General features: G+C 45.5%; 2 protein-coding genes across 3 annotated transcripts; both read left to right on the forward strand.

Annotated features, from left to right (window-relative positions):
- Positions 1-1,252: 1,252 nt before the first annotated feature.
- On the forward strand, positions 1,253-8,526 carry LOC136541671 (probable trehalase). Its single transcript, XM_066533683.1, has 11 exons — positions 1,253-1,876; positions 2,638-2,757; positions 2,985-3,100; positions 3,192-3,292; positions 3,391-3,500; positions 3,683-3,755; positions 4,074-4,241; positions 4,333-4,420; positions 7,377-7,494; positions 7,602-7,812; positions 8,016-8,526. The coding sequence occupies exons 1-11, from the start codon at positions 1,287-1,289 to the stop codon at positions 8,121-8,123; spliced, it is 1,803 nt and encodes a 600-aa protein (XP_066389780.1). The 5' UTR covers positions 1,253-1,286; the 3' UTR covers positions 8,124-8,526.
- Positions 8,527-11,843: 3,317 nt separating this feature from the next.
- On the forward strand, positions 11,844-18,863 carry LOC136541682 (rsm22-cox11 tandem protein 2, mitochondrial-like). 2 transcript variants are annotated; one of them, XR_010780433.1, is made up of 14 exons: positions 11,844-12,067; positions 12,148-12,425; positions 12,520-12,593; positions 12,665-12,759; positions 13,135-13,232; positions 13,358-13,441; positions 13,537-13,617; positions 13,710-13,814; positions 14,182-14,277; positions 14,690-14,769; positions 15,116-15,204; positions 15,289-15,695; positions 17,650-17,727; positions 18,318-18,863. XR_010780433.1 is itself a non-coding variant. In XM_066533694.1 (12 exons), exons 1-12 carry the CDS (start codon positions 11,932-11,934, stop codon positions 15,627-15,629), a joined length of 1,557 nt encoding a protein of 518 aa, XP_066389791.1. In that variant the 5' UTR covers positions 11,844-11,931; the 3' UTR covers positions 15,630-15,826. The 2 variants fall into 2 exon arrangements, 1 of the variants encoding a protein (XP_066389791.1); XM_066533694.1 differs by lacking the exons at positions 17,650-17,727; positions 18,318-18,863 and having other exon boundaries at positions 15,289-15,826.
- Positions 18,864-19,535: the final 672 nt, after the last annotated feature.

Consider the following 19,535-nt stretch of genomic DNA (forward strand, 5'->3'; position numbering starts at 1 on the left):
TTTTATTTTACGTTGGTTATCGATGAACTATAGTAGTAAAATTCTATTATGTATATTGAATTTAACAATATGCACTTTGAGTTGAATTGCGTAAATATCCGAATAGAATCTAAATCCGAGACATGTGTTTTGTATTCATATTCGAAATATTTAATTTTACATTTAAATTCGAAATAAAAATATTTTACAGACGACATCCTGATCTAATTCTATATGAATCCGATTATTTTCCATCCATAGATATTAATATAAGGACGTATTCGCCACAAAACCGAGCGGCAATCCAGTTTCACACGCGACAAGACACAAGACACGACGAACCCAGCCGGTCGGCCGGGGCCAGCGCCCGGCGCTGCGAGCCTGTGACTACGGCCTCGTTTACGTGGCGAAATTTTTCTGAGAAATAGTACTATAGTATTTTCGATGTTATTTAGTAATTAATATTTAATCATAGTCTAATTAGATTTAAAAGATTCGTCTTGTGAATTTCGTCTAAACTATATAATTAATTTTATTTTTTATTTATATTTAATATTTTCTATATGCGTCAAAGATTTGATGTGACGAAAAATCTTAAAAAATTTTGCAAAATAAGCGGAACTAAACGGTACCTACAACACCGCGGCCGCCACGGCACTGGCGCACTGCCACGCGGAGCCGAGCCCACGGTTGCCTTGTTTAGATTGTCTCAAAATTTTAAGTTTTTTCACTCTCTTTTTATCACATCAATTTTTGGACGTATATATGGAACATTAAAAGTATGTAAAAAAAATAACTAATTACATAGTTTGATTGTAAATCACAAGACGAATCTTTTGAACCTAGTTAGTTCATGATCGAACAAAGTCTGTCAAATACAAACAAAACGTGCTACAGTATCTGGATTGTAAAAATTTACAATCTAAACAACAAGGCCCAGTTCAAAAAGGCCGCACCGACGATGGTCTGAGCCACTTGTCGAATCGACCGGTCCCCCACCACCTTTCCCACTTTCCCCCCGCTCCCACAGCAGCTAGCCAATCGCGGGAGACGCTCGTCGTCCTCGCCGCCGTAACCGTCTCCGGGCCCGGCCTGCCTCCCCACGCCACGCCCACGCGCTCGTCGTAGCCAGTAGCCAGTAGCCCCACCAACACGTACGGCGAACCCACGTAGCAGCTTGGCCCCGTTCGCTTCCTGATAAAACCATACTGTTTTAACTAATTTGTTTTGATAGAAAAATATGGTTCTAGTTGGAAAAAAAAACTGAAAAAGACGGACCACAGGACAAACTTTTTGGTTCTCGGCGGATGGCTGGGCCTGGGTTCCCGCTGCAACCCCACCACGTCGTCCTCCTAGTACTCGTCCTCCCCTGCCTGCTTCCCTGTCTCCGCGCCACGACCGAGATGGCGCCAGCCGACGACGACGACGAGGGCGCCAGCGCGCTGCTCGGGCTCCTGCAGCGGGTGCAGTCGGAGGCGCTGCGCGCGCTGGGACCTCACGACTTCGACCCCAAGTTCTACGTCGACCTGCCGCTGGCGACCGACGAGCGCGCCGCGGACGCCGCCCTCGCGGCGCTGCCGCGCCCGGCGCCGTCGCGGGCGGAGCTAGATGACTTCCTGTCCCGCTACTTCGGGGACCCCGGGTCCGACCTCGTGCCGGCCGTCCCGCCGGACTTCGAGGCCGAGCCCCGCGGGTTCCTGCCCCGCGTCCACAGCCCCGAGGCGCGGGCGTGGGCGCTGGAGGTGCACGCGCTGTGGAAGCGCCTGGCGCGGCGGGTGGCGCCCGACGTCGCGGCGCGCCCGGACCGGCACACGCTGCTGCCGCTGCCCGGCGGGGTCGTCGTGCCGGGATCCAGGTTCCGGGAGGTATACTACTGGGACTCCTACTGGGTCGTCAGGTACCTCCTCCAACCCGATCCGTCGCCGCTTTGCTCCATTACTGCTACGCTTGGTTTGACCGCCGCCGCTTTGTCCATTACTGCTACGCTTTCCTTGTCGCCTGCTACCATCAAACAATATATACTATATATTACTAAGTAGTACAGCTCTAGATCACGTATAGTACTGTAATCCGCGGTTTTTTTTTCCATTGGGATTTGGGAGAGGCAAAATTGATGAATCCAGGTCCAGACATGGAATTCGATAGTACGTGTTCTTCTCTCGTAGTTATCGCTGCTGCGGTACCACATGTAGGGCAATCTCTCGATTTTCATTTGTGTGTTCCTGCGTTCGTCGTACGCTTTGTCATCACCTTGTCTGTTCTGTTTGTCGTATGCTTCGTCATCGCCATGTCTGACCGTCGTGCGCCTTTTGTCATCACCATGTATAGGAGTAAATACCATTATTATGGATGACATCTTACCCTGTGTCACTGACACATGAGTCACTGACATGGTATTTTTTATACCACTCACATCATAATGATAGTAAATATGTAAATAATCCACTTTTTTATGGGTGGTGGCCGCCGTGCTATGTATGGCCTTGTCATTGGAATTAGTTTTCTGAGACGAGATCATTGACAGAGTCCTTGCTTTTATCTGTTCTAGTTCCTACTGATCTCTTATATGGTGGTTCCAAATAGACACTGGGAACGAACTAACCGTTGTTCTTATTCTTCTTGTTATTGTTTCTTATATAGCGATATGGCTCAATGCAGGGGATTGCTGGTGAGCAAAATGTATGACACGGCAAAGACTATTGTGCTTAACCTTGTATACATGTTGGAAAAATATGGTTTTGTTCCGAATGGTGCAAGATCCTACTACATTAACCGAAGGTGATAATTCTGTCTGCACCAGATTGATCTTTAGTTTGCATCTACAGCCCAAAACATTTAAATTAAAGTTTATGTATAATGTCTGTCTAAAGTTATATACTTAGCTTCATGAGAAAATTAGAGGGCTGATTGAAGACTAGTTGGAGTCCCACTCAGCCCCTACTACATGTATATGCAACATATTGCCAAGAGGTCATCATCATCTGATAGATGCTTTCTCTCTGTAGCCAACCACCACTTTTAAGCTCCATGGTTTTAGAAGTATACAGGGCAACTCGTGACGTAGAGTTTGTTAGGAAAGTATTCCCCTCTCTACTTAAAGAGCATAACTTCTGGATGTCAGGTACCCCATGAAGACAGCAACAGTTCAGATTTATTTGGTATGTTTTGACATGATTGAAAGCAAGTTAACATTACATTGTTTCTATATGCAGAGATTCATAATGTGGCTATAGCTGACAATCACGGTCAGGTCCATAATTTGTCTCGTTATCAGGCTAGGTGGAACAAACCTAGGCCTGAAAGTGCGACAATTGTAAAGTCTTAGCCTTGGATACATTTTTAATTAATTTGCTGGTGACAGTGAAAAGTTTTACCATTAAAGGACCAGCTAATATAGTTTTCTTCTTTAAGGATGAGGAACTGGCTTCGAAGGTTAATTCTATGGCCGCTAAGGAAAAACTATACAGCGAAATTGCTTCAGCGGCAGAATCAGGATGGGATTTTAGCTCTCGATGGATGAGGTTTGGATGTTTGCTATCCTTAAAAAGGAACTAATGAGCTAACAGTTTTGCTGCTTTCGCTACACTGGTTAAAACAAGTACTGCAGTAGAAGACACACCAAGCTCCATCGACCATTGATACGAAATTATTTTTGCACCGTGTACCACAAGTTGTTTCTGAGTGGTTTTACTGTTTTATGTAGGAATTCTTCTGACATGACAACATTGGCAACCACTTACATCATACCTGTGGACTTGAACACATTCATATTTAAGGTAAGATTTGGAGCTTCTCATGGTACTTGCAAAACTGGTTGGTTGAGCCAACACTCTCACGGTGCAACTGGTCAGCACAACACGCCAAAGAAGCGGTTGGTTGAGCCAGCCCGGGTTCGAGTCACGGCACCAACTTCTTAAGATGAAAATCAGGGGGACGTCCCTCCCCTTGGTCAAATCTTTTATGGTACTTGAAATTCGATGTGGAATGATATGTGGGTTTAGCATGACTTGGGTGCATAATATTAAGCACATCTAAATCCAGTCAACAATACTTGCAAACGTGATAAAGTCTAGCTTTGTTTATGCACGACACAGATGGAGCTGGATATTGCTGCCTTGGCTAAACTCGTAGGAGATGATGCAACTTCAGAAAAAAATTTAAAGGCTTCAAGAGCACGTCATATTGCAATTGACTCTATTTTGTGGAACTCTGAGATGGAACAGTGGCTTGACTATTGGCTTCCTGCTGATGCAGACTGCCAGGTGCTCACAACGGATCTTTACAATCTTATCCAGTTTTTATTAGCAATTTAGCACTTCTTGGTGGTGTAACTGATATGCATTATAATTCCAGAGAGTCCACGAATGGAAGTCTAACTCACAGAACCGCAACATATTTGCTTCTAACTTCATTCCGCTGTGGCTAAATGCATACCATTCCGGTGCGTCCTTGACTTGCATGTGTTTGTTTCTAATGCCTGAGTGTGCAATGCTTTATTATTATTTTTGAAACTTTCAACGGGGGGATGCAATCCCCACCTGGTTATATTGCTTTTATTAAAAGAGGCTTGGCCTCGGCGGCCTACATATTGTAAGATTGTTCTTAGGGGAATTTACATTATCGATTACATTGGACAAACATAAAGTCCCAACGAAGTACGTCGGGCTCATTAAGGACATGTACAACAATGTTGTGACTAGTGTTCGAACAAGTGATGGAGACATGGATGACTTCCCGATTAGGATAGGACTACATCAAGGGTCAGCTTCGAGCCCTTATATGTTTGCCTTAGTGATGGATGAGGTCACAAGGGACATACAAGGGGACATCCCTTGATGTATGCCTTTCGCGGACGATGTAGTGCTAGTTAATGAAAACCGGACAGGAGTAAATCAGAAACTGGAGTTATGGCCGGAGACTTTGGAGTCCAAAAGTTTTAGACTCAGTAGAACTAAAACTGAGTATATGAGATGTGACTTCGGCACTACTACTCTGGAGGAGGAAGATATTAGTTTGGAAGGTCAAGTAGTGCGTAGGAAGGATACCTTTCGATATTTAGGATCAATGCTACAGAGAGACGGGGATATTGATGAAGATGTAAGCCATAGAATCAAAGCAGGGTGGATGATGTGGCGCCAAGCATCTGGTGTCCTATGTGACAAAAGGGTACCACAGAAGCTAAAAGGCAAGTTTTATAGGACGGCGATTAGACCTGTTATGTTGTATGGTGCTGTTATGACTGGGTTCAGTACACCTGGAGGAGGGCCATTAGTGGCTAGAGGCGCAGGGAATTACGGGCTTGGCCCAATTTATTATTATTTATTTCCTATTATTAGCAAAGAGGAGAGTTATGTAAGCAGATCTAAGACACTTTGTGATGGGAGGAAAAAGAGCCAACATAATTGCTCGGCTTCCTTTAGGGAGCCGGGGGACCGCCAGTAGCCCTAGTCGCCTCCTTCTCTTCTTCTGCGCGCGACCACGGCGCCCAGAAGCCGTCGAGCGTGCCTCCAGCCTCGCCCTCCCCTCTCTCACTCGTACAACCTACGAACTCGCATTGGTAGGGATCGGATTCCTATCAATCTGGTATTAGAGATCTCTGGTTCGATCATGTCCAGCTCTCTACCGAGTTCTTCCCACCCGCCGCCGCCGCACACCCACCCGCCGCCACCAGTGTCTTCGTCGGCGCTGCTGCCCCACACATCAGGCGCGCTGGCATTGGGCGCGCTGGCGTCCTCAGGGGCGATCGCGCCCTCTGCCCCGGCGCCGTCGTCTCCCGCCGCCCTCGTCCTCACCCCAGAGCAGATGACAGTCGCAATCCTGGAATTAGGGCAGGCCGTGGCGGGCATCAGGGCCTTCCTCGTCGGGCCCTATGCGCCCCAGCCGTAGCCCCAGCTGCCACCTCCTCCGCCGCCACACCAACAGCAGCTACCCCCGCCGCCGCCGCCGCCCTCGACCGCGACCACGGCGCCGGTCATCTCATACCAGTATGGGATGCCCTACGACGGGACTGCGACGACCTCGTTCCCAGCCGCGCCGCCGCTGTCCCAGGGCGTCCCCATCCAGCAAATCAGGTTCCCGTCGTCGCCGTCACCGCTTCCGGCTTGGATCGCCGGTTCGTCGGAACCCATCTACACGGCGATCAGTACCCAGCCGCACCTACCGCCGCTCCCGACCACCGGGGCTATCATGGCGCATGGCGGCGCCCCGGCTCCGGGCGTCCTCTACGGTGGGGTGGACGGTCCCCTGTTCCACGGCGGCAGCCTGATGCTGACGCTCTCCGCTGCGTCGCCCTCGCTGGACAGCACGGGCACGGCGCCCTCGGCCGCCGCACAGGACCCGCCGCCGCCCAAGTTTTACAAGTTGGAGTTCGCCACATACGACGGCTCTGTTGATCCCCTGAATTGGCTCAACCAGTGTGAGCAATTCTTTCGGTATCAGGTGCAGAATGTTGGCCTACGAAAAGACGACACCTTCAACAGATAAGTGTCACGGAAATGCGTATGTTGCGTTGGATTTGCGGTCATACAAGAAGGGATCGAGTTCGGAACGATGATATACGTGATAGATTAGGGGTAGCACCAATTGAAGAAAAGCTTGTCCAACACCGGTTGAGATGGTTTGGACATGTCCAACGGAGAACTCCAGAGGCACCGGTGCGTAGTGGAATCCTAAGCCAGGATAGTAACATGAAGAGAGGCAGAGGAAGACCGAAGTTGACTTGGGTAGAGACAATAAAAGGAGACTTGAAAGGATGGAATATAGCCAAAGACTTAGCCTTAGATAGGAGTGCTTGGAAAACAGCTATCCACGTGCCTGAACCTTGATTGCTTCTGCTGGGTTTCAACTCTAGTCTACCCCAACTTGTTTGGGACTTAAAGGCTTTGTTGTTGTTGTTGTTGTTGTTGTTGATTACATTCTCAGAGTATACAATGCTTTATTATGACAAATTTCTAAGACTATCCCAGCTACATGTTTTGTATGTTAACTAGAATATCCTGTGAACTAAACTGCTCTAACAAAGAACTGGAAAGTAACCATCGGCAACACCTTTTTGACAATTCTTGATGGTATTAGCATGCTCCTTCCATGTTTCCAGGAAGAAGGAATAACCATTCGCTCACATTTTCTGAATGAAAGCAAACTCTTTGCTATTATATTCCTTCTTTGAATGAACGCAGAAGGTACTTTTTTTATGTGAAGGAAGTACCGTTCTAGTACAAGACTGCAACATTACAGACAGCTACATAAATTGAAACCTTTTTTGTCTGTCCTTTTTTTTTTTGTCTGTCTTTGTATTGTAAGAACAATTATTACGCCTGAAATTCTTGCTTTTTTTTGGAAAAAAAATGTTTTACCCTTTATATTTTCACTTACTCCCACTGCCTTCAATTAACTAGGATTGGTACGCTTTGCTGATGAGGCAAAATCGAAGAGAGTCATGGCAAGCCTCAAGGCATCTGGGTTACTTCATGCCGCAGGAATAGCAACTTCCCTGACAAACACAGGCCAACAATGGTTAGTTCCCGCTGGAAACTATGGATGATAAAAACTCCAGGTGAAACTTGTGCCGGAAATATTTATTTCTTCTAATTTCTTTAACCGTTGAGCAAATAATTGAACAGGGATTTCCCAAATGGATGGGCCCCACTGCAGCATCTTATAGCTGAGGGGCTGCTGCATTCTGGATCGGAGGCCAAAATATTAGCTGAGGACATTGCTACGAGGTGGGTGAGGACAAACTATGCCGCTTACAAATCGACGGGCGCGATGCATGAGAAGTACAGTGTTACCGCTTGTGGAGAATCTGGAGGCGGTGGTGAATACAAGCCCCAGGTATGGTGAAAATCCCTTTCATCAGTTGTTCTAAAGACTGATCGGATGATCAGCAGTTTGGGCATTTCTGATGACTGACAACCTCATACAATTTTCTGCCTTAGTATCTTAGTAATTACAGAAGCAGCGGATTACTTTGTTAACCAATAAAGCGAGAGATATAACATCTGTTCTGACTTGAGCTCATGGACATGTTTTGGCAGACTGGTTTTGGCTGGTCCAATGGTGTGGTATTGTCATTCTTGGAAGAATTCGGGTGGTCTGAGGACAAGGAAATAGCCTGCTCAGGCAAAGTGCTAACGAAAGGGTGAATTTGGTCTCGCCGAAGAGCAATCTGGTTAGGCATCCTTCATTACAACCGTCTATAGATGGCTACGCGAGTGGTGCGGCATGCACGTGGCGTGTTCACACTGCAGAGTGCAGACATGCAAGTTTTACATTCCATTCTGCAGTTCGTGTGTTTGTGTTCTATTGTACTCCATGGTTTTCGTTGCGACCAGTAGGCTAGGAGATTCTTCTTGTACTTGCCTATTAGGCCCGTTCGCTGGTTGGTTTCTGGGCTGGTTTGGACTGGCTGGTGCTGGTTTGTTGTGAGAGAAAAACACTGTTGGCTAGTTGGTTTGGGCTGGCTGAAATCAACAAGCGAACAGGCTAAATATGTACTACTGTATCGGCCCCGACTTCTATATTTAAACTGAAATACCCATTATGTCCTATTAACGAAACATGTGCTTGGGCACGTTCTTCGAGGAAAAAAATTACCCATTTTGCTCTCTTGAATACAAAAATCAGCGCATCGCTCTAGATCACTGTATTTGTGCTGATGTGGCGTCTTGGTAGCGTAGTGGTGGAGGGAAAACTAGGTTAGTTGGCAGGAAACGCCTAGGGGCTCCGTTTGATTTGCTGAATCTTGGCTGAAAAACACTGTTCTGGTTGAAAGGTTGTAAAAGAAAAATATTGTTCCGGCTAAAAAAGAAACCGAACAAATCGGATATGGGGTAAACCGAACATAACCACTAACAAGCAAGCGAATCAGGCGGCACCTTTGAAGGGAGAGACTCGTGAACACATACAGGACGGTATGCATAGCGGTGGCAATGATGTTGCAGGTGTTCGGGTTGATCACCAGCAGTTTCCGCAATTGTTGCTGAGTGGGACTCTATTTTGCTGAGTGGGACTCTATTTTGGCGTGCTTGTGGCCACTAGATTGAACCCGGTGAAGCTCACATTAGATCTACGGCTCAATTCCTTGGATCGTTGTGCCTAGTCCGGGTCAGCCAGTTAGGGTTTTTCCAACGCACCACGGTGGCGTGTTGTCTCAACATTCACCTATGCGTCCAGTTCCGTTCCATGTCACGCAAAATAATGATCTACAGACGTTTATAGTAGCTTGCACGCAGAATAAAAGTGAATGTTGAAGGGTGTATCGGTATCGTAGAGAGAAAAGCATTTGAGAGGAGTGACATGGAGAAAAACTGGTACTTGCATTCTCTTTTGGCTCGAAAGAGAGTGACATGACCACAAGTGATTAGATATGTAAGGGTATTGATGAAGTCCCATTTTTTCTTGTATATGTGAATACAATTTTACTCTGGGCCTAACAATTATTTAGGTGTATGTTGCCGTCGCTGTTATAAGGAACACGTGATGTTCTATCGGTGTGCACACCCATGGGAACCAACGATGTTTTTGGTCATGGCCTTGTGGCAGCCTTTTTTTCCTTTGTGTCAATGCCTTGACTCTCTTCTTGTAGCTGTGCCGATGCGATCAAGTTCTTGTTTCCTAAATCCTTGTATTATGTTTTAATGATAAATATAAGTTTTGAGTATTCCCTTTTTTTAAAAACCGGCAGCTCCTAATGTTTTCTAAAGAAAATGAAACATGTGGTTCTAGGCATATCAATTTTCGACCATATCTATTTGTAGCTAAAATGTGCGAAATCCCTATTAGTTAAAGCAAACTAGACAGGCTTTCGTATGTTTGGAACACATGATTTTTTCTTGTTTTCTATGTTTTTGTTGTGAAAATAAACTGATATCTGCGAAATTCCTACATGATCTATGTCAAATTTCTATGTTCCAAACAAATCCTTACACTTCCCTCTGTTTTCCAATACTTCACACCCATGAGACCATGACTAGAGAACGCAAACTAACGTATTGTCTTATTGAAAATTACTATAATGGCCTTTAGCTCTACTAAAAGTTTCTTATAACCAAGCACAAACTATATGTGGCTATCAAAGGGCAAAGTTTGAAAACAGACCTTAGTAACAAGTTTTATTAAAAAAAGACAATGGTGAAAATTGAGGGAAGTTTTACCATATGAGTATATTATAGCGTAAGATTTTTCCATATGGGTAATACTTTTGAAAGTTGATGGTAAAAGCTGTGCCTTTCATTTTAGATGAAGAACCAAAGGGCTTGTTTAGTTCATGATCACAACTTACAATATCATAGGTTAGTCATGTTGTAGTTTTTTAGACAGTTGTTTGGTTCACAACTACAACTATAGCGCAACACACTTTCTTAGCACAATGTCCCATACGTCATAAATACATTTTCTTGCCAAATTTTACCACAAGTATAGCTTTGGTTTTGCTCACCACACCTTTTGTGGCAGTCATAATTTATCTAAGGTTAGACGTGACAAACTACGCCACCCACCAAACATCGCCAAATCTCAGAGCACAACGAGCCAATCCGTCATGAACAGATGAGGTCGCACCATAGGCACCCGGGAACAGAAAGAAACCCTGCAAAACTGTACACAAGGCGGATCACATCATAGGTACGTTCTCCTTGCTATTGAATTTTATATGGGCCGGATGATTTGTATACACGGAGATGTCGTGGGACCATGGAAGTATGCCGCTACACGGAATGGTCAACTACATCGGTCGGAGATGTATTGAAAAAGTTCAATAAGAGAATTCTTCAAAATATCTTCTTGCGGGTTAAAACCATGGAACATACTTATTGCTTTATATAAAAATAGAGTTTACCTCTGTAAAAGAAAAACAGAGTATCTAGAAACATACTCCCTCTGTTCTAAATAACAAGTCGCTTTAACTTTGTCTAGCCTCTCTTTCTGAGTTTTAGGTGGTGTTTGGTTTGGCATTTTAGGTCACAACGCTACCTTTTTTTTTTTGCGTCACTTTGTGTTTGGTTGGGTCGGACTGTAATTATCTGTGGAAAGACAATCCCGCTTCCCTCTGGGTGTTAAGCGAATTCCGTTGCCGCTCCTCTCGGCTCTGTGAAGTACGTTAGCAACCAAACAGAAGTTGTTCTCCTTTACGAACAGTGTGACAGATACCACCGCTTACTGATTGCATTAATGTTGCTCTCGCCAGCACTGAACTAAACAACACGTTAGTGACTTCCAAATACAAATTTATAATAAAAGATGCTAAATGTTTGGACGGGAAACAATGCTACCTCAAATAGTCAAATCCTATGCAATTCCGCTCGGTTTCGCCTTGCTTTCCTGAGCAGCCAGATTAGCTCATCTGGATGCCAATTCTCGATGCTTGCGCTAGCTAGGCGAGGTAAGCATGATCAGGAACAAAGCATGAAAGCAGCCAGAAAATACTACCGTGAGGGCTGGAGCCTCAGTTTTAGGCTCTACTTGGATACAAAGTATTTTTTGGAGTTTTAGAAAAATACTATGATTTTATAAAATACTTTGATTTTAGAGTGTCATGAAATGTTTAGGTGCAGAAACTTTATGTTTTTGAATATCATGCTGTAGTCTTTTGGAATTTTAAAAACTCCACTCTAGACCTTTTTTTTTTAATTACGGTTGTACACATCAATGATTCTAAAATTACAGTTTCTTAATATTATGGTTTCTTAATACTAAAACAAAGCCTTAACTTTGCTGAGGGCTGAGGCCTCAGTTTTAACTTGTAAAACAGGCACAGAAAAGGGGTTCTTATGTAAGAATGCCACCTCTCATGCTCACCTTGATCTTGCGCCGCCCATGTCCGATCGGACGGTTCGCCTACTCGATCCGATCGGACGGTTCGCCTTTGGCAGCCGTCTGCCTGTGTGACTGCGTCCCTTCCTAAACCCTGTGCCACTCACGGGTCATGGTCCTAGCGCCGCCGCGAGACGAGACATGGCGGCCGCGCTCCTGCCGGAGACGGCGCCTCGGCTGCTGACGCCGGAGACGCTCCGCACGGCGGCGAAGCAGTCCCAGGGGATCCACCTCGTCCCCCTCTCCCTCCGCCGCGCCATCAAGCGCTACCTCCGCGGTAACCGATAGACGCGCCCCGCGCACCACCTGCTCGACTGATTGCCTCCCCTGCCAACTAACCCCCTTTCGCTCACGCAGACCAGGACAAGGCGCACATGAACCGCAAGGTGCTGCTGCTCTCGGCGTCCTTCGACCGCGCCAAGGGCACCGGCGCCGAGCTCGCCGCGGCCGCCACCCGCGGCGCGCTCCTCGACGACCCCAACGCGCCGTCGGGCGCCGAGCAGCGGGCGGCGCGCTGGAAGGTGCGGTCGGCCTACGGCGACATCGGCCTCCGGTACCGCGAGGACGAGACAGTTGCCTACGTCGCGTCACGCATGCCAGCCATCTACGCCGCGTGCCACCGCGTACTGCGCGGAGTCGCTACCATCAGACCTCGCTGCTGTTGCCGTCCTTAATGAGCTGAGTTTATTTAATGCAGCACGTTCATGGACCGGTTCGTGGGCTTTGCAGGTTAGACGGAGGTTGCCAGAATTTGTGCCTGCCAAGGTGTTGGATTTTGGTGCCGGGCCAAGCTCAGCGCTCTGGTAAGTATGTCCTGATTTACATCTGTTACTGCTGTTTTGTTTACAGGCTTAATATGTCTATGAGAATGCAGGGCAATGAGGGCAGTGTGGCCAAAATCAATAGAGAGGGTTAACCTGGTCGAGCCTTCCAAGGAAATGCAGAGATCAGGGCAGAGTCTTCTTGACAGTAAGCTTAACTCTCACTTTTGCTTACCTGTTTGGATTCATATTCGATTGTCCAATTGATTGGCTGACTCTCAGGTGACTCAAACTGGTATATGTGTTGATACTTGCAAGCATGGGAATTTTAGGCTTACTGTAAATAATGCAAATGATAACACAGCCACTGACTGTGCGCCATAAAGTTATATAAACCCCACAATGTAAATCTGAGTCTTGCACTTCGATCTGGAAAAGTTCATTATTATTATTTTCTTACATGACCATGGTGCTACTTCAGTGTCATACACTTAAAAATGTTAGTTGCTTTATTCTTTTTTTTTTATTTGTGAACTCTGGAATGAATGCTAATTATTACTGTTTATGTGGCAAATGTTTATAGATTTGAAGGGGTTGCCACTTATTCACAGCTATGACAGCATCCAAGAGTTGAACCGCAAAATAGAAAAACATGAGCGAGGCCACGATCTTGTAGTATCAGTAAGTTATATTTACTGCTTTGTGGAATTACTTCGGATCAACAAGTCATTTTTATCCAGTTTATTTTTGGTTGGTGATTGTAATGTTTCAACCTTTATTGAATACTGTCTTCCTTCAACCTACAGTCTTATGCACTTGGCGAGATTCCTTCTTTGAGTGACCGAATCACAATAGTGCGCCAGCTTTGGGACCTGACAAGTGATGTTTTGGTATAATCAAACCTCCACCCATCTCAATATAGCTGCATATGTGTGGGTGATAATTTTCAGTTACTTGTTCTGAAGAAAATAATGTGTATGTTTAGGTTTTGTTAGAGCCTGGAACACCTCAAGGAGCAAAGATCATAAGCCAAATGCGCTCTTATATCCTTTGGATGGAAAAAAGAGTATGCTCCACTCACTCAGTGTGTCTACACAAATCTTTCACGTGTTCCCTGGTTATGTACCAGTTTATTTACATAAGTTTTGTGTTCTCCAGAAGTGTCGCAAAATTGAAAAATCCTCAAGCCATCCTCCAAGTAGCATGAAGAGCATTGTTGCACAAGAAGCCTCGTTGAAAAATGGTTCTTTTGTGGTTGCCCCTGTAAGTTGGAAGCAGAAATACTCATTTTATTTATTATTTCTCCAATACTACTATTTTCAATTTCGTGAAAGGGCCTGTAGTCTAGTGGTTCTAGTGCCTTAGTAGCACCCCAGTGGCCTGGGTCCGACTCCCCATGGGAGTGAATTTCTGGGGCTGGATTGAGAAAAACACCCTTCGTCCCCTGCTGTTCCAGGGATATACGTAACCTGCAGGCATGTCCTAGCTACTCCTGGACATATTCCCTTTGTAGGCAGGGCCTTCGGGGTGTTTTCTAGGTCCTGCGGCGACAAAGTTTCTTCTTTTATCAATACCTGGGGTTGTCTTCTCCCCAGGGCTGAGTTTTTACTAATTTCAATCTCCATCCCAGTGTCCTCATGATGGTCGATGCCCTTTGGAGAATTCAGACAAGTACTGCCACTTTGTCCAGAGATTGGAGAGGACATCATCTCAACGTGCCTACAAGGTCTTCATCTTTTTCTTGGTTATTTGCTATACTTTGTATGTGAAACAATTTGAATGTCTTACATGATCCGAGTCATTAAAAGGAGTTAAAGACTATCATGGTCCATGCACCACAGATAAAAGATGTTGTACTATTGCTTCGTGCTTGCTTTTCATATAATATAGACGTTCATGCATATGCTTTTATGCTCCAGCGAAGATCACACAGCTTTAAGCAGTATGAGTCGTGGTAGTGTCTGATGCAGGATCCAGAGGGTGTATTAAAATGTGTGCTTTACATTTTTGGGTACAGCATCAAAATACCTTTTTGAATTTAGTGTAGGCATCTGAAAATATTTTGACCTATTAACAAGACTATTGAACTATGTAGCCATTAGTTTTCTTTATCTCCCTTTTCTTTATATTTGCTGCAGAGGTCAAAAGGTGTGCCTTTACGTGGTTTTGAGGATGAAAAATTTTGCTATGTTGCTTTAAGAAGAGGCAAGCGGCCAGAGTAAGAGCTTGAAGTTCATATTTTCCTGATTATTTCTTGATCTAAACATTCATTTGTATTAGTGCATTTTGTTTAAGTTTGCAGGTGATCCTGAACGGAAGGGCGGGCCTGATGCAAGCGGTAGAGTCTTACCGCCTGTGACTGGAAGGTCCTGGGTTTGAGTCGTGGTCTCCTCGCATTGCACAGGCGAGGGTAAGACTTGCCACTGACACCCTTCCTCAGACCCCGCACACCCTTCCCCAGACCCCGCACAGAGCGGGAGCTCTCTGCACTGGGTACGCCCTTTTTGCAGGTGATCCTGCATGCTTATGTTCAACTTTAAGTAAGATTCCCTTATGTATAATAGGGAAGCTTGGCCACTTGATGGCTTGAACTTTGAGACACTTAAAGAACGCCATGCCAAGAGAAAGCCAGAAGATCTTATCATTGACTATGGTAATATTTATTCATGGTTATTCATCGAGTCCTTTGTATTTGTGGTTTCTGAAAATCATGTTTCTGGTTCCTGCTTTTTCTCAGACGATCAATTTCCAAGCGAGGAAGATGAAGAGGTTCCTGTCGATGGTGGGGATAGTCTGGTACCATATGCATCAGATGAACACGAATTAAGTCTGTTCCATGACAGTGAAGAAGCAGAGGACGAGGACCAAACGATCCGTGCTGACCTTGGAGGAGGTTGGGGCCGCATTATATACAGCCCCAGTCGAAGAGGGAGGCAAGTACAAATGGATGTATGCCGTTCCACCAGACGGGACGCATCCGAAGGCGCTTTTGAGCGTGTAGTTGTCACCCGAAGCAAGAACCCTACTCTGCATTTTCAGGCCCGTAGGTCACTTTGGGGCGACCTCTGGCCATTTTAAACTGCAGAATCCTCAAGCTTGGTTAGAGCCATATGGGAGCTCTGAAACTGTTCGGCATTGGACTCGGTAGGTGAAAACCTCGATGCGATTTCAGTGAATGTTGTGCCAGATGTATCTCAGTGTGTTCTCTAGCAGATGTGTATTGCTGGGAAAAAAAATCTCTTCAATCTATGAGTATCACAGTATGAACTATAAAAGGATGTGCCAGAATTCCGACTTCTGAGCTTGGGCAAGCTACTCATGGCACACTCTGTCTCTTTAACTATTAATGAAGAGTTAAATATAGCATTGTATAATATGAGTAATGTGCATCATAATACTCGATCTCTAAATACGATTCATGCATCAAAATCGGGCCAGCGGGTCAGGCCACGTCGCCCGTTAGTCCCTGGCCGTCCGATCAGACGAACTTGCGATGGCATCCGTCCGATGCTGGATTGGTTCGATTCTCTCACCCGTTACCCAAGCCGTCGCGAATGCTCGCGAACCCTACGCCCGCGAGCACCGATCCGGCCGAGACACGAACCGCCGCCGCCGCCGCCCGTGCCTCCGGCCATTGCTCTCTCCACGATCGCCTCCTCTCCGCGCAGCGCTTCCTCGGCCGCGACTTATCAAGCCCCAGCGCGCAGCATATCGCCCCCTCTCCTAGCAACCTCAGAGACCGCCGCCCCCCTCCCACTCCTCGCAGCCGCGGCGATTGCCTACTCGTTCGTCGCAGCCACCACTGCGAAGGCGAGCGGCCGAGCGCAGGCCCCACGGCTATGGGTGTTGGCGATGCGGTGGAGGCCACAACACCAGGCGGCCACCACGAGCACCCCCGCAGCGCGCGGCGCAGTCTCACGCCTCACAGCCATCCCCGTCCTCGGCCGCCCACATCGGCGTAGAAGAGAGGCCCCAACCCCGGTCTCGGCCGCGCCCCTACCCGTCATCGCTCACGCTCACTCTTGACGCTTTCCGGTGCTCCCACGTCACCACCTATCCGTCATCCTCTGCGCCTCATGGAGCTGCGGGCGGTGCTGGGGAGGCCGCGCGCCGGTACGTTTTCTAGGCATAAGAACCTTTGGTGCTTGGCTCCCAGCGTGGGCCGGCTGGATTCAAACCGCATCGGCGCTCCCTGATAGCAGAATTTGTGATTCTTTTTTGCTAGCTGATGATCCTGAGAACACAGGCAAACGCACCTGGTGGACATCCAATTCTATTAGAAGGCGCTGCTGCAGAATTTATAATTAAATAGTTCTATTTTCCGCTGCAGGTTAGTAAGCTAAAGCTTCCCTCTTTGGTTGGATCCTCCAAATAATGGAATTCCCTTTGCACATCTGATTTCAAATTCTCGGCTAAACATTAATCTAATTACGTTGTCTTTACAACCTGAATAGACATGGTTCTTTTCCTTATGTGCCAAATTCAGGCACCCCCCCCCCCCCCCCCCCCCCCACCCCCCCCCCCCCCCCCCCACCCCCCCCTAAAAAAAAAGCAATAGTCACGCAGTTATATATGAAAATACGCAAGTTCACGAACATCAATTGTCTTCCTCTAATCTTACCATGCAGGATTGCATGAATCGAAACAGTAAAGAGAGTGCGTGGAATAGGTTCCCAATGCTACTAATATGCTTACTAAAGTATACTAGGGACAAAGGCAAGGCTTGTTATCTGCAGTTCTGACTTTACTATTACCTTCAAGGTTATTCATTTCCTGATTTATAAGGCTGTGTCTTCAGAACTATAACTGCCAAATTATATGAGTACAAATCTAATTTATAAGGCTGTTATGTTTGAATGTATGTCTTAAATTTTTGCATTTATTTCTCAAAATTCTATAGAGATCTAAATGATTTACACAAATTCCAAGTAAATTACAGAAATTAACTGACATTGCCTGGAACATATGATCCCATTTTGATGAGCTTAGCATCTACTGTGTGCTATAAAAAATAGTCGTTTTCAAATAGATACGAGGTTTTACATCTGCTATTTAATTTCACAAAAAAAAAACACTAATGTTCAACATGTTTGACCAGGTACATCGAGCATGTCCTTCGATCAATTCGTGGTCCACAATTTGAATTCAGAGGCTATATCTTCTGAAAGATATACAGGTGCATATTCCAATCACACTATGTATTTCGAGCTCAACCTGTAATTACCCAAGGATTATTTATGCAAGAATAGTATTGCAAGAAAAATGTATGCTGGTATGCAAGAATAGATACATCTCTGTAGTGCCTTTGTCAACAATCTCCAGCACAAAAAGTGATAGAATGTAGTATTAGCTATATTTATTATGTAGTAAAATGTTGATTGTAGGGAGTTTAGGCATTATTATCTAGGGTAGCATTTTTTTCCTTTTTTTCTAAAAAAATGGATTTATTCAACTCTGAAATTAGCTTTATCAATCTGGACATGTAACATTTGATCTTCCAAAATCTAACGCTTCAGTTATTTATTTCTTTTTCATGGCAGTCACACGTATATATGCTTCAGATATTAACATCAAACATATTCATTCATTTCTATAATCAATAAGTTAACTGTACACAATTATCTCTATAATGCACGGTTATTTCTATCTTACTATCCTCAAACAATATATGTTTTCTTTATTTTCCATTAGTCAGCTTGTTCGCTTGAACTTATCAGCTGACTTATCAGCTAGAATCTACAGTATTTTTCTCTCACAACAAAACAGCTTCAGCCGGCTTTAATACCAGCCGAATAGATCTGCCGGCTATGAGATGTGCTACGCGTGCTGTGCAGAAAGCTTGGTGCCAAGGACGAGGAGAGGCACCGCTAGATATGGACTTCCTGTGGCCTGTGGCTGCTGCCCGAGGCTGACCACGCCGGCGAGGCCTTGAGCTCCTAGCGAACGGGGCAAGCATAGGAGCGATTCCCGGTGGACCAAGCATAGGAGCGATTCCTATCATAGGAGAAAGCCGGCTTGATGGCCGATGGGCGTAGAGAGTTCGCTTTGCGAGCAGCTCCTTCTCGCTTCCTCTCACCGTGTCGCCGCCGCGGTCGCATAGACACTGCATCATCCATTATTGTCCCCTCTGGAATTCCTCACAAATATGCTACATTAAGCAATATTCACTAGCTTTTGATCCTAACAGGAAGATGTGGATGCATGTTTCATCAATGCGATTCTATCTAGAATCCAACAAAGAGCTGGAGGCAAGCACCCATGTGTTCTATTTGTATGCGCCCATGTTTTCTCTGTGATAAACCTTGCTTTTGATTTCGTGAACCCCACAGAATTGCATACTATATATTGTTGTTTTCTAAAACCAGAATAACATACTTTGCATAGCAGGTTGCTTGCAGAGAGACAGTTTTAGATCGTGTTGAGCTAATAATTGAAATACTCGAACAAATTCAGATTGGTATCAAGACTCACGCATGGCAAGATGGCCCAGTAGCGCGGCAACGCGGCGCGTGATTTCTAGTTTAGTACGAATTTTAACCTTCGCCCATAATACCGACTGTATTTCTTTTAACCTTCGCAATAGTCAAGTTTCATGAATAGAGTTGCTCATACAAGGTCGACTCAAGCTTCTTTGATGACTAGTGACGTACATTCTTTTTAGATAACGACTAGTGACGTACATGAGTTTACTCTGAATTAATTTAAAAAAACCACAAGGTCCATCTTCATAGACCCACCTACAAGTAAGTCGAAGTTTTGTGTAGTTTTTTTTAGAATTACGTAGTACAACGTAGACGTCCACAACACGCACGCACACTAATCCCTACGAACGTATGTACATAAACCATAATCCTATGAGTACCTCTGAAAGACTGAGCTAGCATATCTCGAAATTCACGAAGTCACCATTGGTTCCCAGAGTTGTAGTTTCTTCATGGGTCATAGTTTGGTGCAAATTATCGTTATTTAAATAATGTCTATATG

Source organism: Miscanthus floridulus, chromosome 1 (assembly GCF_019320115.1).
Source record: "Miscanthus floridulus cultivar M001 chromosome 1, ASM1932011v1, whole genome shotgun sequence".
Taxonomy (NCBI): Eukaryota; Viridiplantae; Streptophyta; class Magnoliopsida; order Poales; family Poaceae; genus Miscanthus; species Miscanthus floridulus.

Bases quoted from the DNA above. Each gene is read 5' to 3' on its own strand.
- LOC136541682 (XM_066533694.1), top strand. From the start codon at position 11,932: ATGGCGGCCGCGCTCCTGCCGGAGACGGCGCCTCGGCTGCTGACGCCG. The intron at 12,760-13,134 runs GTAAGCTTAACT...AAATGTTTATAG, and splicing joins AGGGCAGAGTCTTCTTGACA to ATTTGAAGGGGTTGCCACTT. The intron at 13,233-13,357 runs GTAAGTTATATT...TTCAACCTACAG, and splicing joins GCCACGATCTTGTAGTATCA to TCTTATGCACTTGGCGAGAT.
- LOC136541671 (XM_066533683.1), top strand. From the start codon at position 1,287: ATGGCTGGGCCTGGGTTCCCGCTGCAACCCCACCACGTCGTCCTCCTA. The intron at 2,758-2,984 runs GTGATAATTCTG...TTCTCTCTGTAG, and splicing joins TCCTACTACATTAACCGAAG to CCAACCACCACTTTTAAGCT. The intron at 7,495-7,601 runs GTTAGTTCCCGC...ATAATTGAACAG, and splicing joins ACAAACACAGGCCAACAATG to GGATTTCCCAAATGGATGGG.